Below are 19,424 nucleotides of genomic sequence, written 5' to 3' on the forward strand. Positions count from 1 at the left end.
AGATGGAATTCGCAAAGTATTTCAGAAAGGATACTGATAAATCATACAAGTGTACTATTCTTATCAAACGTATAGATGACAAGAATGTACAGCAAGAACAACAATGTGGTGAAACTGTTTCAGTTAGTAAAGATTCACTTTGGAATCACTTTTCTCAGAAACATGAGTGTGCTACGCGAACAAGCGGAAGCCAGAGCAAAACGCGTGTAAGTTTTATATGGTTGTAGCATATCAAGTCTATAAAGTAAATTAAAGTATAAAAGCATATAAAGTAAATATTGGTAATCAAATAAATTCGTTTTGTCATTCAAAGTAGGTCTAATAAGATTTTTTTTTTATTTCACGTATTATTTTACATTTTATTTTAGAGACGTGCTGCATCAACAGAAAAAAACTGAGGAATTTAAAACGTTTTTGTATATTCTTTAGGCTATTAAACCCACTGATTCCTTTATTTATAAGCCTATTTTTGTGTGGAATGCCATTTCTAAACCTGTCCGTTGTTGCCGGTAGGTTGCTTAAAAATAAATATTTTCTGTTCTGACTGGCAATGTTGCCGTTGCTCATATTTCTTTATGACATAAGGCTTCGGTTTAAGGTGACATTTGTTAGGCATGCAGATTATTTGTTCCTGTTTTAAATTGGATCGAGCGTGGAGCGATTTGACTGGAGCGGGAGGACATTTTAGTGGAGCGAGGAGCAGTGTTGAGCGGAGCGGCTTAGTGCGAATTAGAGCAGAGGAGCGGGCGGAGCCAACAGCCTCGTGAGCCAGGAGCGGAAATTCTCACCGCTCGGCTCCGCTCACATGCTCTGCTTCGTACGTTATATGTGAAACATTGCGTAGTTATGAGCACAAAAAAACCTACTGATTACTATGTCCATCTGTTATGAGATGACACAATGCACTTTGCAAGTATACACACTGACATCGCTACGTGCGAAAAAGATTGTGTAGTTATGAGCACGCAAAAGACTATAAATTACTCCGGACGTATGTGCAATCATGTATGGGATTATGAGATGTCAACGTAAACTTCTCACGGAAACAGTTCACACGTTACATGTTTGGAGCACAGAAAAGGGCTAATTACTCAGAAACAGATTGCAGTCGAAATATATTACGGCACAATAAAGAAAACCTTCGCGTATGTATATTTCCGTATCACATTCAAGCAGTTGTATTTGATATAATAAATACAGTACATACAGTTGATGTCTGCAACAATCTGTGTGACCTTATTCAGTTGTAAAAGTTATAGCTAAAAGTTAAACTGATTTACGTACATCGGTAAAAGGACACTGGCATGATATTAGCGCGGTATATGCATTACAAATGTGTCACGCAGTAAAAACGAAATATTGCTTACTTGAGGGGTGCCAAAAATATTATACGATGTAATGTGTAAAGTTCAACCTTTTGTTATAAAAAAAATAAAAACAATGCCACAGTGCACTTTCCACGGAAACAGTTCACACGAAATGGTTTTGTACCTTTTGTGTATCTGTTTATTTTATATAATAAATGTGTATCTTCCACTTGAATGACACTGACTCTCTGTCTCTGTCTCCTACACACAGACATATGCTCTTTATCTTTATACTATCTGATTCTTCAAATGTATATATTCTGTGTCTAAATTTCTGGCAGCTTGCACTCATGACTCAATGATGCAACTTTTTCACATATACCGTATGAAGTGATTATATCAAAAATGTACATGCATGCACATGTATAAGATTGTCTGCAAAACCTAAAATTTATTTGATCATAAATTTACACAAATAGTTGTGAGAAGAACATACATCAAGTATATGTATTTGTTATATCACATATTTGTGTAATTGACAGCACGGTTAACCTAGTACATTTGGGGGTTCCACTATATTTCAAATTATGCTCTATGAAAGCACATGTATTCGATTCCTTACAACACACCGCTAGATAAACTCTTTAGTGCAGACCTGAGCTGAAGAAGTGACTTCAGGCTGGGGGGTGAGTTTGACTGAGTGACTGTGATTAATTTGCAAAACAAAAGGTGTTAATGGTGCTGGAGAGGGGGCGGGCAGCTTGTATGGGCAGTAAGGGGGGGGGCTCCTCGTGAGGAGAGTCTCATTTTTTCAGGAATTCTAGTGTTAAAAGAAAAAATAAACAGACCCCCAGACATCAGTTTGAAATCGATGCTAATATTTTAAGTAACCACTTAAAATGCCAAAAGTACCTTAGCCGCGTTACCCTGGCAAACAGACTTTAAGTAGCAGCTTGTAGCATAAAAGTAGAAATCGCCCGTTACAAGTTGCCTTCTTTTACCGGACGGAACAACAGTAAATACCCGGTCACATATAGTAAATAAGGTTACCTGTACAAAAGCCTTGCCTAAACCACATTTAAAAGGAAAAATAAACACACGCGCACACATCAGTTTCAAATTGATGCCAATATTTTAAGTAACCACTTAAAGTACCAAGGTAGTTATCCGCGTTACTCAGGCAAACGGACCTTACGTAGCAGCTTGTAGTATAAAAGCAGAAATAGCCCGTTACAAGTTGTCTTGTTTCACCGCACCAAACAATAGTAAATACCCGGTCACGCATAGTAAATAAGGTTACCTGTAGACTACCGACGCCTGTACCAGGCAACGGCGCTTGATCAAAGGTACCGTTTTCCTGCTTTTAGCTAGAGATGGCAATTTCGGCACCCAGGATCGATGCGTTCCGAACGCGTCCGAAACTTTTGGTCTCGATACGTAGTTTATGAAACAACGTCACACGCAAAATATATTTATTTAAAAGGAACAATTGAACAATTATAAAATATATAAATAACGTTATACAGAACATATCAAACAATTTTGAACCACACACACACACACAAATTACAAAACACAGCTACTGAGCTGCATTTGAAGTACCTTCCTCATCATCATCAGCGTCAGGTTTGTTTTCAGCAGTCGGCCTGATTTTGCTGATCAGTCCGTCCTCATTTAGGAGGACAGAAAAGTCACCCGCATTAATAAAATGCTCTTCCATATCTTGTACATCATGTAAAAGATGGCACATATCCTGCTCACTGAAATAAGTCCGAATTGCAGAATTTGTTATGGTCAGTGTTTGATCTGTGCCATCTTTTGTAAGCGACACAGTCCCAGTGTAGGTCGTGTTATATGAACCACACTTCTGCATTAATTTGCAACCAATGCATCTGTGTACAGATGATTTGCCAGTAAACTCATTTTGTGCGGTTTGGCATTTTGCACACCGATGTTTGCACAAAATTTGTATGCCAGTAATAGTTCCTGACGATTCAGAAAGTGTTTCAGCGTCAGTTAGTTCATTGAATTCAGCGATTTTCAGGTCGTCAATTTCTATGATGGTGGTCGATGGAGTCCCCGACAAATATATCCGTCCCTCACGTTCTCTTGTGGATAAGTTCGTAAATTGGTAAGACTTCAGAGGTTCCACTTGAACAATTTGTTGGTCCCATAAAGTCAGCTTCAGATGTCCCGAGGAATCCGCTATTTGGAACTCCTTAAGTTCTAAGTCACTGCCATTTATGTTGACGACTTTGTTGTAGCTTCCTGGGGCCAAAATTTTCGCTTTTAGGACACCGACCTGTTACACACAGATAGAGATATATTAAATAGGACTGATCAGAAAATACTAATGTTCGGTTACTTCATAAGACATATGTATCATATCACAATTTCGTTGAATATCACTGCAGGGTCATTTACATGTATTTTATGCCGAGTTAAAAGAGGTTTTAATAAATTGCGCTAGAACAAGTTATAAACCACATAAACAAAGTAACTGGTTAATTTAATTGTACAGGCACGTTAGAAACGTATTTCTTTCAACAGAATAACGCGCTTCTCATCAATAATGTCAATCAAACAATGTATGACTACATTTCATTGTACTACTTATAAGATTATTATATCTACTTACAGTTTGCCTGGGTCCAAGTGTTTGTATTTTGGCAATGATCAGCTTTGAGCTGCTGGGAGGGATTTTAGGTAAAAAAGACAGGTTCACGACTTCCACAGTTGTGCTTCTGTTGCACAAAACGTCGAATCCTGAAGGATCTGAGTAGCCTAGAAAACATGAACATCAAGTAAATACCGGCTTGATTTAGGTTAAATAGACACTTCATTTGAAGCAGAATTTTCTGTTTTGTTTTATTTTATTTTAAGAAAATTAAGACTTACTGATACTTCGCTTGACGTTGGTCAGCTTCACCCCAGTCTTGTTTTTGGAAGCTTGCGCAAACGATGTCTGCTTTTCTTGACAAAAGCAAATAACTTTGTGGAATTCGTCCCTGCTGGTTTGAAGCAGTGCCGTGAAATATTTAGAATTGCGCTTTGACACAATCGTTGGCGACACGCAGTGCAGAAAGCCCTGCAATGTCTCGAGCTCCTGTTTTGCGATTTTAGCAGGGCTGGCCATAGCTGCAGAATGACGGACACAACTAACGGTTTTTCTCTAGAATCCCTAAAGCCTACGAAAAATCCAAGTACTAGTCTCTGCAGAACACTGACGCGAGTGGGCGGATTTCAAGCACTGGAAGTGTATTACAGTGGGCGGTTCCAAAGCGTTGTTCTGATTGGCTAAAACAATCACTGGGTGGATTTCAAGTGGAGTGGGCGGTTTCAAAGCGTTGTTCTGATTGCCTATAACGACAACTGGGCGGATTTCAAGGTAAGTATCTGATTGGCTCTGTGACGGGACTTTCTGGAGGCGTGTAGAAACAGCGTTCAGAAACAATGGCGGCGGATCGGATGCAGTACATGACCCAGGTAAGTAAATGTCTATTTAGTTATACGTATTGTTTTTGATTATATGCTTATAATTATTTCTGATAATATTTCATTAAAATGGCGCCTCGCAATTCGCGTTTCTAAATGGCCGACTCGCCATTATTCATTTTGTTTGCTTACGTATGTGTGTTCCATATCTCTACCCTGATGATATGTTTTATTTATTTATATTTTAAATCTCATGAAGGATAGAGGATCTTCAAAGATTGTTTAGGAAAACGATTAATTTAAGTATTTAATCATTTATTCTCGTTGCTGTATATGTGTAGGGATATTCACTAGGCTAAGATTCTGTGTAATTTTTATGTAATCCCTGCATTTTTGTTTTCAACAAGCATTTTTTTTTACGTATTTATGCATATGTATCTTCTGTAACAAATGTTTGATAGGTTAAATTGATCCGACTGAAATAAGAATCTGAATTGCGGATATGTTTTGAAGTGTGCAAGTAAATAGAATCCTGCTATATTAATTGGAATCTGTAATGTGTCAAATATTGATTTTTTTCCTGGGATAAAGAAGAGCCTGACTGAGTGAAAGACACTAATGTCTCTCACTTATTGTTTCCTTTTAAAAAACAGAGCACCATAATCTACACAGTACAATCTGTACATGATCCCAGGACCAGTAGGTCATGAATGATGTAGTTTCCATTTCCCAGGTTCAGCAAATGCAGCAACAGATATTATGTTACTGAAAATTGCTGTCTGCGTGTTGGTCTTCTAAAAAAATATGCATTAAACCATTATAGGTGTCATCTTAACCAATAGATCACATAAAATGCTTGAATTAATAAGATATCTAAAATATTATAAAGTTAATTCAGTTAATTATAACCTTTTTTATATATAAACATTTTTAATCGTAATGTATGAAACTCTGAACATTATTAGATTAATTTTGTTAAAATAATTAAGCTAATTAAGTTAATAATTAAGAATATTATCATTAAACACTGCATATTTTGTCTTTGCAGCATGTCACTGTTCAGATTAAGGACTATCCGGTGCCTCAACCTCAAAGAATTTGTGAAAATTCAAATCTGTTTTCTTGCTCTTTTTGCACTTTGGACAAGTACAATCCAAAGGAGTATAATTCTGTTGCAGTCCACATTGCTTCCCATAGGACAAGGGCGGTTGAGTATGGTGGTGAGTGGTTGGTCTTGTTATGTTTTTCAGTTCATTCATAATGGCCAATGAACATCTATTAACATGATGCTTTTAATCTGTTTTAGATTATATCATATATAGCTGCACCCTTGGATGCCGTGGGAGGACTACACATTTTCACTGCTGTCTGTGTACAGCTGTATATGTAAACAAAGGTGATCTGCAAAAGCATCATTGCCGTCACCATTCCATTGTTGCTGAGCCTCCCGCTGGCCACCCAACAGAGCCTCCCGCTGGCCACCCAACAGAGCCTCCTGCCGGCCACCCACCAGTACCTCCCTCTGGACATCCAACAGAGTCTCCCGCTGGCCATCCACCAGGGCAACCTGATCAAGCACTCATACCATGCCAACAAGCTGTCCATAGAAAGCAAGTAACTGTTGAATGTCCTCACTGTAGAATGAGCCTAAATAAGAAGAATCTTAAACAACATGTGGCAAGAAAACATCAGGCTGTTACAGTAATTGTACAGTAAAAGTAATTGTTGTGCAGTGTTTTTGTCTTCACTCTCTGAATGTGTAATTGGATGATGCAAATTATGATGCAATTATACAGAACCTGCATAATATTTAAAATATAACATCGTACAACAGATATTGAATGATTTTAAATTGCAACAAAAATATTTAACTTACCGAAATTTTAAATTAGTTATTTAGTTTTTAATACAGATTAAAAGTATAGATTAAAAAGTATAAAACAGTTTAAGTATAACTATGAACAAGATAGAAAAAAAATTGCACATATGACTCTATACACTCAATGGCCACCTTGCTAGTAGCAGGCTGGACCCCCTTTTACTGTATACAGTGACAAGTCCACATCACAGTTGAATTAAACGTTGAAATCACACAGCACAAGACTTGGCATGAAAAACAACGTATAAACCACAACCTAGGCAGGTAAAAGTAACTCATGTAAAAGATAAAAATATAAAGTGCTTAGAAGTGTAAGGTGTAATGAGTGGTAAACCTTACACTTACGTAAAGTGGTAAGGTAATTAAGCATCAATTTAGAGTAGTCGTGAAGGGGCGTTTTAGTGGCAGCCATTTCGTTTATTGGTTTCCCTGAGCTAGATTAACAGAGAGACAGGGACTTGTTTTGATTGGCTGACGTAAGTGACCACTCCCACCTGAAGCAAGGCTTGTCCTGTGCATTTTATTTCTGGATTTGCAAGAGGTAAGTCGCTACATATATGTAATGCTTTTATTAGTTTGTTGACGCTTTGCTTTTTTAATTATAGGTGATTTATTTTGTGGTCCTCAGTTTTTTAAAACATGTTTTTGTTCGGTGTTAGGCAATAGTGTTTGAGCAGGGTAAGCGTTCGTTTAGGTAGTGTGAAATGCGCGACAGACCTGTTTCTGTGGCAGCCATTTTAGGTATCTTTTACATTTGCGCTTTACATTATCCCCGTTCTTATACGCTTACGTTTTAAAGTGGTATATTTTGGAATGCAGCAGATAAGGATTTGGCAGCAGTAGAACACGTGTAAGTGGTCAAAATTAATCTTGGTTTAGAAGCGCAAAGTATGTTTTAAACGCTGTGTGTCTGTGGCATGTCGTACTTTTGTGTTTTAGCATTTATAATTACGGTAGACGTAATTGCATATGTGTAATGCTATGTTTTTATTCGCTTGTTGACGCTTTGCTCTTTTCCAATTGTAGCTGGTTTATTTTGTGTTAAGGTTTTTTTAAAACATTTTTAGTTTGATGTTAGGCAATAGTGTTTCAGCAGCGTAATCGTTTGTTTCATCGGTGTTAACTGCGTCACAGAAAGCTCTTTCTGTGGCGGCCATTTTAGGTATCTTGTTTTTGATTAGCATGTACATTTGCGCGTTACATTATCCCCGTCCTTACACGGTTATGTTTTGAAGTAATATATTTTGTAATGCAGCAGATAAGGATGTGGCAACAGTAAATCACGTTTAAGTGGTCAAATTAAGTTTGGTTCAGAAGCGCAAAGTATGTTTTAAACGCTGTGTGTCTGTGGCATATCGTACTTTTGTGTTTTAACATTTATAATTATGGTAGACGTAATTACATATGTGTAATGCTGTTTTTATTCGCTTGACGCTTTGCTGTTTTCTCACTGTGGGTGGTTTATTTTGTGTCAAGGTTTTTAAAAACATATATATAATTTATTAAATAAATTTAATAATTAAATGCGCCACAAAGCTGTTTCCGTGTCGGCCATTTTAGATGTCTTGTTTTTGCTGAGCATGCGCACATGTACGGAATACAAATGTATTTTGTATTTTTTTACTCTTTCTCTTTTTGCAGTCTTTAGATCGGTCAGGGTTCATTTCACTGCATGTTGTACTGGTTATATCTATGTATGTGACAAAGAATCTTAATATTGAAATCTTGAGTGGGATCACTATCCGGTAATCAATTTACAATAAAATATACTTTTATTTAGTTCACAACATTAAATTGTCTGAAGGCGCTTCACTCTATCCCCATCTATGTAGCCATATATTGTAAAGTAACATATTTTGCAATTCATCCGATAAGGATTCGGCAGCAGTACATTACGGTTTTACCGTAAGTTGCATGCTAAACTTCCATAGTGTTTACGTCGTAGTTGTAGACTTGTAAAGTAAGGCAATAACTGCTTGGTTACTACTGCAGCAGTTCACGGTAAATACAGACAGAATTAACCGGCAAGGAGCCATGCCTGCGTGTTTAGGAACTGTAACAGTACGAAAACAGATACAGACCGGTGTGAAACAAATGTATGTGAGGCTGCATTACATCGCAGCGATGTTTGTATGGTGCACTTTTGTCATTCCTCTCAGTCGATGTGAATTTACTACGTATATTTTACAGTAAAAATGTAATATGTATTTTACTAGTAACGTAAGCCGTTATGAAAGAAACTTAATGTTAAAGGACTGCTTGGAATGCTACAGTAAAAAATGTTTGCGGTATCCATGTTTCGTATAGTAATGAAATGTATACACATGTCAGTTAAGTCATACATCTTGTCTTTATAGACTTTGAAGAGGTCTGTCGACAGAGGGATCAAAGGTGAATATTTTGAAGCTGCTGTCTACCACCAGTTGTTTCAGAATGACCGTGGAGAAGGTTTCAAGTGTACATGGTGTTTTAAATAAAGACTGACTATTGAGAAATGTTGATGCTATGAAAGTCATCTGTCACTTTTCTCTACAGATTTCTGCTGGAGAAAGACATTTCCAAGGAGAAAGTGATAAACGGTATGCTTTGTGCACTTCGAGAAGTGAGCATTGCCACTACATCAGTTTGCTATAGAAATAGAAGCTTAATATGTTAGTTGTTAAAATCTTATCTATCTGATTTAAGGTAACCCAGGGTTTTGGGTTACAATTTACTACCTGGAAGACTATTCCATATTTCAGCAGTATGCTGTAAATGCATTTGCTGTAGGAAGAGAAGCATAGTATTTTATAGGTGATTGTTATTGCTTAATATGTTATAGTTGGTAATCTTATCTAGGTCTGATTTAAAGGAACCTAGGGTTTTAGTTTGTGCTACAGTAGTACGAAGACTTTTCTGTACTGTAGGTACATGCTGTGTAAAAAAAAAAAAAAAAGTGCTTCCTTAAATTTAATTTAAAATATTAAAATTAAGACTTGTTTATACAACAGCACATTGAATATATAGTGGCAGAGGTGCTTTTTCCTCAATATGGTAAATGGCCATGATATTGATTTTAAGGCATATTTGTGTCTGTGAGATTAGTAATTTGTAGCATTTGTAATAAATCGCATTGTAGTGACAGGAAAAATTGAAATACATGTGAGAAACCCATCCGTTCGTGTTGAGGTGAAGCTTATGTAATATTGTTTTGCAGTGTGACTTCACAGGTAAGTGTGTCATTTTAACAATGAAAGTCATGTTAGAGATTGATTGTAGGATAAGGATTGTAATGCTTCATAAAATGTTTAGTGTGTAAATTGTGGTTTACTGTCCAGACACTTCAATATTGATTTAGCTGCATCACTGATTCTAAGTAGCTGAGATGTGTCAGTGTACATAGTTCTCACAGAAAAACAGCATTGTAATTGCTTTAAGTAATGCATATCAATTAAACTTAGTTTTGTGATAACTGATAATTACTGAGTCACCACACACTGCACAACCATAAAATGTTTTCTACATGTAACCCATATGGAACACTGTTGGAAACTGGCAGAAGAGAAGACGCTATGAAGTTCCATCCAAGGAGGAACAACTTGACAGATGCATCATTCAAGCAGTTCATAAAATGTTTAGTGTGTAAATTGTGGTTTACTGTCCATACACTTCAATATTAATTTAGCTTCATCACTGATTCTTAGTAGCTGAGATGTGTCAGTGTACATAGTTCTCACAGAACAGCATTGTAATTGTTTTAATACATATCAATCAAAATTAGTTTTGTGATATCTGATAATTACTGAGTCACCACACACACTGCACGAGCATAAAATGTCTTCGACATGTAACCTGTATGGAGCACTGTTGGAAACTGGCAGAAGAGAAGACGCTATGACGTTCCATCCAAGGAGGAACAACTTGACAGATGCATCATTCGAGCAGTTGTTTGAGGTGGTACTTTGCTGATGGTAACTCAGTGGTACCTTGCTTGTTGGGGATTTGAACCTGTGATTTTAAATTACAAGTGTACATCCCTAGCTATTAGGACGTATAATTGAGATGTCAGTGCAAAGTAAGGTTGTAAGCAGGTGTGCCTTGTGTTGTCCCCCCCCCCCTTGTTCATTTGCAGATGCCTCGCACCAAGGCGTCCAAGCGTTCAGCAGCAGCGAAGAAGAGGCTGATGGACCGGCGGCGAGCTGCTGATAGTTTTGATGTGGCTATGACCGATGACGGGGTTACGTCTTTTCCCCCCTACCGGAATACCAAAAAGATCACGACTGTGACTTTCCCGACGAGCCACGACCAACAACCTGAGCAGGCCGTACAGCCGCGGCCTGACTCTGTCATGGCTATGACTGACGGGGTTATTTCTTTTCCCCCCTACTGGAATACCAAAAAGATCCAGACTGTGACTTTCCCGACGAGCCATGACCTCCAGGTTCCCACCCTGGGTGCCATTTGTAGGACTGATGACGAGTTGTATATGCCTTCTTTTTATAAAGACAAGGCTTTGACTGACGAGGTTGTGCAGCCACCTCCTAAAAGAAAGGCTGCAGCTATACAACCATCTAAACGACCATCTAAAAAACCATCCATGAGACCATCTAACTCAGCACTTGAAGTGTCAAACTCTGTTCCAAACAATTGTCCAAAGCGTTGTCCGAAGCGTTGTCCGAAGCGTTGCCGTTTGGCAAAAACATTGGCGAACCCCTTGGCAAAACCCTTGGCAAAACCCTTGGCAAAACCCTTGCTAATGTCTGAACAACAAAGTGCCCTGGCTCAACAGCAGCATATGAACCCTGTAACTGTCTGTGCACCTACTCATTTTCCTCAGGCACGTACTGTGAGAGGCTCCTTCCATCAAGGACACCCACGATTTGGAGTCAACAGTAACAAGCAATGTGTTGCTAATAGTTTGATTGCTATAGTGACGTGTAAGGTAAAGAATGTTTTAACCTGGTCAGTCACAGACATTGATCAAGTGCTGCTGAATGGAGATGACCTCTACACCACCATCAGAGATGCTGGGAGAATTGGAGATGCTTCTGGGTATCTGTTTGTGAGAGATCTACCAACTGAGTACACATTGAATGGTGATAAATTTGAAATAAACTACCATGATGACATGTTTGTTGGCTTGTTTGGTGTGAGTGAATATGGAGATATGTGCAACATTCTCATGTCAGCTGATCAAGCGGTAAGAAGAGTATTCTCACTGTATGATGCGTGTCTTTTTACTCTTAAAGTAAATACATGTGCCATCATTAAGCAAGGGTCATGGTATGTGGTGATCGACTCCCATTCCCGACGAGGAGATGGAGCAAGTGACGCATCAGGCAGAAGTATATTGGTGTACCACTCTAACATAGATTCTTTGCTAGACCATGTGAATACCCTAGGACTGTCTTTAGATGCAACAGGGGAACAGTTTGAGATTACAGCTGTGAGTGTGACCAGTCGAAGCAATCTGCAGCAGCATCCAGATGGTAATTCCTCAGTCACCAGTCTCAACCAGCCTACCAGCATGTCAGACCATCCAGACGGTAACTCCTCAGTGACCAGAGTCAAGCAGTTTGCCAACATGTCAGAGAGCCAATATGGTTTGGTAAGGCCAAATGTGACAGACGATGCACAACCTGAGGTTGATATGCATGTGAGCAATGAAGGTGATGTAGTATTCATCAGTGAGCTATGCAATGAGCAGTTTTTGTTCAGTCCTTTGACAACACAGCAGCAAAGAAGCCTTTCCTGTAAGCTTGGTGTGGTGTATATTGATCATGGTCATGTAAACATGGCTGCACAGTTTCCAATGGGTGACCCTTGCAGAACGGTACCTATTACTGGTGATGGTAACTGCTTTTTCAGATCTCTGGCTTTTGCTATTACTGGAAATGAGAAAGAACACAGGAAAATTAGACGTGCTGTTGTTGGTCACATACTAAAAAATCAATCCAGGTATGTTGCTTGTCTTAGGGAAGGTCACTCTTCTGTCACTGAGTATGTCACTGCATCACGGATGAAATATGTTGGTACTTGGGCATCTGAGGTAGAGATTCAAGCTGCCGCTGATCTGCTTGGTGTGCATATTTTCACATTCTCCAATAACAAATGGTTGAAGTACTCCACATGTATTGGTTCTGATCCGAGAGGTATGTACCTGAAACATTGTAATGAGTCACACTATGAGGCTGTAACTTGTGTGAAAGGGCGTGATACTGAGGGTTGTGCCAGACAATGCTCTGAAATTCACAATACAGCATCTGAAATGGCATCAAGTCGACGAAAACTGGAACGAGGCAAAAGACGGTATGAAGAAAGTATGGTGTACAAGGAGGAACAACTTGAGAGAAGCATAAAGCGCTACCATGAGGATGAAGTGTACAGAGAACATGTGAAACAGTCAAGTGTAAGTAAGTACGCAACAGACTTGGGTCACCGCAAACATATACAGCAGTCAAGTGTGAGTAAGTATGCGATAGATAATGAACACAGGCAACGTGTGCAGCAGTCGAGTGTGAGCAAGTATGCGACAGATAATGAACACAGGCAACGTGTGAAGCAGTCGAGTGTGAGCAAGTATGCGACAGATAATGAACACAGGCAACGTGTGAAGCAGTCGAGTGTGAGCAAGTATGCGACAGATAATGAACACAGTCAACGTGTGAAGCAGTCGAGTGTGATTAAGTATGCAACAGACACTGAACACAGGCACCGTGTGAAGCAGTCAAGTATGCAGAAGTATGCAACTGACATTGAACACAGGCAACGTGTAAAAGACTGTATGGTTCGTAAGCATGCCACAAATGAAAGTTACAGAGAAGCTGTGAAGAAACAGAAATTTGAAGCCTACCATTGTAATCCAGTATACCAATCAGCTCAGAAGCAAAGTTGCAGTAATAGATATAAGACAGACAGCTGTTATGCCACTGCAGTGAAAAGCAGAAATACTGGAAAACGGACTAAAGAGAAGGATAACAGAAAAGACATTAAGTATGTGATTGAACAGTTTAGACAGAAAATAACTAAAGGCCCAGAATACATTTGTTCAGTGTGTCATCGATTGCTATTTAAACACCAAGTTCTGATTTGCAAGAAAGATGAGTACTTCAAAAAATCACAGGCAATTGCGTTAGTGGCATCACAGTGTATAACTGAGACATACTTGCATAAATGTGTAGATATGTGTTCTGATGATTGTAGCAGTGTTATTGGCTCTAGAGGTTCCTTGTGGATCTGCCACACGTGTCACAGAAAGATTCTTGATGGGAAACTGCCAGCAGAGAGTGTTGCAAACAATCTAGCTTTAGACCCAGTCCCTGTAGAGTTACAGCGTCTAAATTCACTGGAACAACATCTGATTGCTATGCATATTCCTTTCATGAGAATTGTGTCTTTGCCAAAAGGTGGACAAAATGGTGTTCATGGTCCTGTGACTTGTGTCCCATCTAGTGTTCCAAATGTAGCTGAAGTTTTACCAAGAGTCAACAATGATGACCTTATGATTCGTGTAAAGTTGAAGCGGAAGTTAACTTACAAAGGGCATTACAAATATGAATTTGTGCATCTAGAAAAAATAAAGAAGGCTTTGGTGTATCTTACAGAAAATAACCAATTTTACAGCAATGTGCAGTTTAACAATGACTGGATCAATCCCCTGCAGAAAACTAAAGAAATACTTGGTGATGTAAGTGACATACATGCAAATGAAGACTGTAATGAAAATAACATGGAGGATGAGGAAATGGATGAAACTATGCATGATAGACAACAACATGGCATGTATATGGATACGTGTCTTCAACCTGTAGACATAGCACAAGAGATCTTGGATCAGCACTTTGATGGAATCATGTCTATGGCACCTGCAGAAGGAAACAATCCAGTGAGGCTTCTAACTGATGAGTCAAATGAAGCTAAATGTTTTCCAGTCCTTTTCCCAAAAGGAACAGGTACTTTTCATGAGAGAAGGAAGGAAAAACTGACACTGTGTAGGTATTTAAATACAAGAATTCTTAATGCAGATGGACGTTTTGGAAAAAACTTAGACTATATATTTTATGGGCAGTATTTGTCTGAGCTTCAGCAGGTTGTGTCAAATGTGTCAATTGCTGTGAGAAAAGGCTATGATGCACGGGATAAGTGTCCTGTCACATCAGAAACTTTGACAAATAAGGAGGCTCTACAAAAGATGTTCAATTTTGATGAAGGTTATAAATTTCTAAGACCAATCAGAGGCACCCCTGTTTTTTGGCAAAGTGTTCAGAAAGATTTGTTTGCGATGGTAAGACAGCTTGGTATTCCCACATGGTTTTGCTCCTTTTCTTCTGCTGATTTACGTTGGACAGAAATGATAACAGCAATCTTCAAACAAGATGGCATAGATGCATCAAGTGCTGAGCTCGACTGGTCAGAAAGGTGTGCACTGTTGAAAAACAATCCTGTGACAGCTGCCAGAATGTTTGACTATCGATTCCACTGCTTCCTGAAAGATGTCATCATGTCAGAAGCACAACCCATTGGCAAAATAGTTGACTATTTCTACAGAATAGAATTTCAGCAACGGGGATCACCTCACACTCACTGTTTGTTTTGGGTGGAAGATGCACCTAAGGTTGGCAAAGATGATGAAGATGAAGTATCAGCTTTCATTGATCACTATGTGACATGTGAAATGCCAGAGGGTAATGATGAAATGCATGAAATTGTATGTAGTGTACAGCAACATAGTAAGAGGCACTCAAAAACATGCAAGAAAAAAGGGAAAACTTGTAGATTCAATTTCCCACGTCCTCCAAGCAACAGAACATTTGTGTCATCATGCAAACTTGGAGATGGTGAGACAGACGGACAGCCCCTGAAAAAAGAAGTAGCAGATGCTATAATGAAAAAAGTGAAGGATGCTGTACTAAACCCTGAGGCCAACTATGACTCTGTTGATTCCTTATTTAGTACAATTGGTATCAGTCAGGAAATATTTGAAGCTGCGTACTCAAGAATCACAAAGAAAACTACCATTGTTCTTAAGAGGAGACCATGTGAAGTGTGGGTGAACCAATATAACAGAGACCTTTTACGCTGTTGGAATGCAAATATGGACATTCAGTTTGTGGTTGATGCATATTCATGTATTGTGTACATCATTTCCTACATTTCCAAAGCTGAGAGAGAGATGGGACTGCTACTGGCTAATGCTCAGAAAGAGGCCACCCAGCAAGGTAACCTTGATGCAAAAGAAGCTCTTCGGCAACTTGGCAGCGTTTTCCTACACAATCGTGAAGTTTCAGCTCAGGAAAGTGTTTATCGTCTGACTAACATGAGGTTGAAAGAGGGATCACGAAAGGTGCAGTTTATCCCAACCGGAGAAAATGTGGTAAAAATGAGCCTTCCATTGAACATCATACGGAAGAAAGCTGAGTGTGAGAATGAGGATGAACAAGGAATTTGGATGAACAGTATCACTGATAGATATAAAGCCAGACCAGAAACAGAAGCGTTTGCAGGAATGTGCCTGGCGACATTTGCATCTGAGTACAGAATACTATCTAAGTCTCAAAGCTCATGCCCTGGAAGTGTGCAGTTGGACAGAAAATTAGGATTTGTGAAAAAAAGGACACGCACAGATGGAGCTGTTGTTCGGTATGCTCGCTTTTCACCCACAAAGGACCCAGAAAAATATTACCACAGCATTTTGCAACTTTTTCTGCCACATTATTTCGATGCACAGTTAAAACCTTCTACTTTTGGCAGTTACCAGGAATTCTATGAGACTGGTTGTGTCAAGTTTGTTGATGATGAATTGCATTCAGTGAAACTGGTTGTGGAGTCAAACATGTCAAGTTTTGAAAAGGAATCACGTGCAATAGACAAAGCTCAGGAAGACCTACAGCTGCATGGTGCAATGGAAGATGCTTGGGCAGAGATTTGTCCAGAGACTGAACGTGAACGGTTAGAGTGTCTTGCCAGCAAATGCAACATTACACCAGAAATGAGAGAAAAACGTGATGAGATACCAGATTTGTTACCAAGACTGAGTCGCTATATGTTACATGACAATCCTTGTGGTATGTCCAGGCAGGAAGCGTTGGCTTTGCTTCGCTCACTGAATAACAAGCAATCTGAGATTTTTTACAAAATACGAAACTGGTGTTTACTGAAGGCGCGTGGTGAAAACCCAGAACCATTTCATGTATTCATATCTGGACCTGGAGGTGTGGGCAAGTCAGTCTTGATCAAAGCAATACAGTATGAGGCAGCTCGTGTCTTGCGTCAGTTGTCACATAATCCAGATGAGACACATGTGTTACTGACTGCTCCAACTGGAGTTAGTGCTTACAACATAAAAGCTGCAACAATACACACCTGTTTCCATATTGCAACAGATGTAAAGTTGCCATATGAACCACTTGGAGATGAAAAAATAAATTCATTGAGAGCTGAACTGGGAAACCTGCAGATATTGATTATAGATGAAATTTCAATGGTTGATCACAAGCTGCTTGCGTATATTCATGGCAGATTAAGACAAATCAAACAAATTGGAGATTATTCTGCTTTTGGAAATGTTTCAATCATTGCTGTTGGAGATTTCTACCAACTTTGTCCTGTGAAAGGGAAAGCTTTGTATACTGAGGGTAAAGGTGTGAATCTATGGCAGAATCATTTTGCTATGGTGGAGCTCACTGAAATTATGAGACAGAAAGATATGGAGTTTGCACAGTTGCTGAATCGACTAAGGAAACGCAAAAGGGGTGATGCAATGCTGGAGGAAGACATTGCTATGCTGAAACTACGTGTGACAGGCGAAGGACAAGACAGTACTGGTCTTCATATTTATGCAACCAATGATGAAGTTGATCAGCATAACTACCATATGCTGCGGAAGATCTGCTCAGACCATGTCATCATTCATGCTCAGGATTTTGAAAGGGTTGCTGCAACTGGCAGACTGGAAAGGAAACATGGACATCATGCCAATGTTCAGAAGACATGTCTCCCAGAATCACTACATGTAGGTGTCAATGCACGAGTAATGCTGCTGAAAAACATTGATGTTTCAGATGGCCTGGTAAATGGTGCATTTGGTACAGTCAGTGACATCTGCTTTGATACTGATGAGGATTTTCCATCAGAGATATACATCACATTTGACAATAAAGCAGCTGGAAAGTCACTCAGGGGAAAGAAGCCATGCCTCAAAGTAGGGTTGGACAAAGCTACACAAATCAAACCAGAGGAGGAGAGAGTGACAAACAGTGGTGGAACACGACGGCAGTTTCCACTGAAATTAGCTTGGGCTTGTACAGTACACAAGGTACAAGGTCTGACAGTGGATAAGGCTGTTGTATCACTAAAGAAGATATTTGCAGCTGGACAAGCGTATGTAGCATTAAGCCGTGTGACTTCTCTGGAAGGCCTCATAATAGAAGACTTTAAGGAGACTGCTATATATGCAAAACAAGACATTGAGACTGCAATGCAAAGCATGCCTGCGTTTATTGATCCTGTCATGGAAGTGCCATCATCATGCAAAATTCTCCTACATAATGTTGAAGGACTTACCTGTCACCTGGATGACCTAAAGCAAGACAGAAGGTATATGGAAGCTGATATCATCTGCTTGACAGAGACATGGTTAAATTTGGAGGAAGACACAGAAGATGTACAGCTGCCTGGATTTTCATACCATGGGAAGCCCAGACATCAGGCATATGATGGTAGTGATGCTATCTTTGCTGAACTGAAGAAGCAACAACATGGTGGTGTGGGTTTGTATTATAAAGAACATACCAACTGTACTGTGACTGATGTGCAGTGTGTCAACATTGAGTGTGTGCAGTTCAGTGTGGGCCTACTAAGAACAACAGTCTTGGTACTATACAGACCACCCTCATATAATCTGACAATCTTTCAGAAGAACCTGATGCAGTTGATCACTCGGTTGGACAGTGTGGAAGGTGGAAAAATCATCATGGGCGACTTCAATGAAAATCTTTTGCAAGTGAGTACAATTGCTAATTTTATGGAAGAACAGGGGTATGCTCAACTTGTGAAAGAAGCAACCACTGGGAAAGGCACTTTGATTGATCATGTGTATGTGAAAGACATTGTGACTAACAGCATCTTTGTTTCAGTAATGCCAACATATTTCAGCCATCATGAATGTGTAGTGCTACATTATCTATAAGAAACTGTATAAATAAACAAAAAAAATTGTCATGCAGTGAATCATTTGGCAGCAAGTACAATTGCTAATTTTATGGAAAAACATGGGTATGCTCAACTTGTGAAAGAAGCAACTACTGAGAAAGGCACTTTGATTGATCATGTGTATGTGAAAGACATTTTGACTAACAGAATTTTTGTTTCAGCAATGCCGATGTATTTCAGCCATCATGAATGTGTGGTGCTACATTATCTAGCCATCAGTAGCTACCACTGGGGTTGCCAGTAGGCTGTGGGCGGCTAAGACTGGGGTTGGCCTTCAGAACGCTGCAACTGGGTCTCAGAGGTTAGCAGTGGAGCTGGTGTTTCAGGGCTTGGCATTTAGCCTGAGGCTGATGTTGGGCTTTGGGGGTTGGGGTCGACCTTGAGGTGCCTGTTGCTAGGCCTGCACCTGGTACCATGCTTTAGGTGGCTGCAGCTGGGCTTCAGTGAGCTGGTACTAGGGCTGAGGCAGGGGGGACTAAAGCTGGACATGGCGGCCTGTTGCTGGGGAGTAGTATGAGGTGGGCTGATTGGGTTACCACTAGGCATAGGACTAAGGTTACGGGAGGGTCACTAGCGCTAGGCATAAGGGGGCTAGGATGGGGCACCTGGCACTA

General features: G+C 39.6%; 1 protein-coding gene across 1 annotated transcript; it reads left to right on the forward strand.

Annotated features, from left to right (window-relative positions):
* Nucleotides 1-7,034: 7,034 nt before the first annotated feature.
* On the forward strand, nucleotides 7,035-19,193 carry LOC140587763 (uncharacterized). The gene is made up of 7 exons (XM_072709290.1): nucleotides 7,035-7,162; nucleotides 8,979-9,012; nucleotides 9,157-9,200; nucleotides 9,818-10,554; nucleotides 10,733-11,800; nucleotides 13,397-18,733; nucleotides 19,023-19,193. The coding sequence occupies exons 4-7, from the start codon at nucleotides 10,435-10,437 to the stop codon at nucleotides 19,191-19,193; spliced, it is 6,696 nt and encodes a 2,231-aa protein (XP_072565391.1). The 5' UTR covers nucleotides 7,035-7,162; nucleotides 8,979-9,012; nucleotides 9,157-9,200; nucleotides 9,818-10,434.
* The last annotated feature ends 231 nt before the right edge of the window (nucleotides 19,194-19,424 follow it).

Source organism: Paramormyrops kingsleyae, chromosome 2, assembly GCF_048594095.1.
Source record: "Paramormyrops kingsleyae isolate MSU_618 chromosome 2, PKINGS_0.4, whole genome shotgun sequence".
NCBI classification, from domain to species: Eukaryota; Metazoa; Chordata; class Actinopteri; order Osteoglossiformes; family Mormyridae; genus Paramormyrops; species Paramormyrops kingsleyae.

What these genes read in the sequence shown, in the direction of transcription:
- LOC140587763 (XM_072709290.1), top strand. Translation starts at nt 10,435, where the DNA reads ATGTCTTCGACATGTAACCTGTATGGAGCACTGTTGGAAACTGGCAGA. An exon ending in CATTCGAGCAGTTGTTTGAG is followed by an intron (nt 10,555 to 10,732) that starts GTGGTACTTTGC and finishes GTTCATTTGCAG; the next exon opens with ATGCCTCGCACCAAGGCGTC. An exon ending in TCATGTCAGCTGATCAAGCG is followed by an intron (nt 11,801 to 13,396) that starts GTAAGAAGAGTA and finishes ATGGTTCGTAAG; the next exon opens with CATGCCACAAATGAAAGTTA.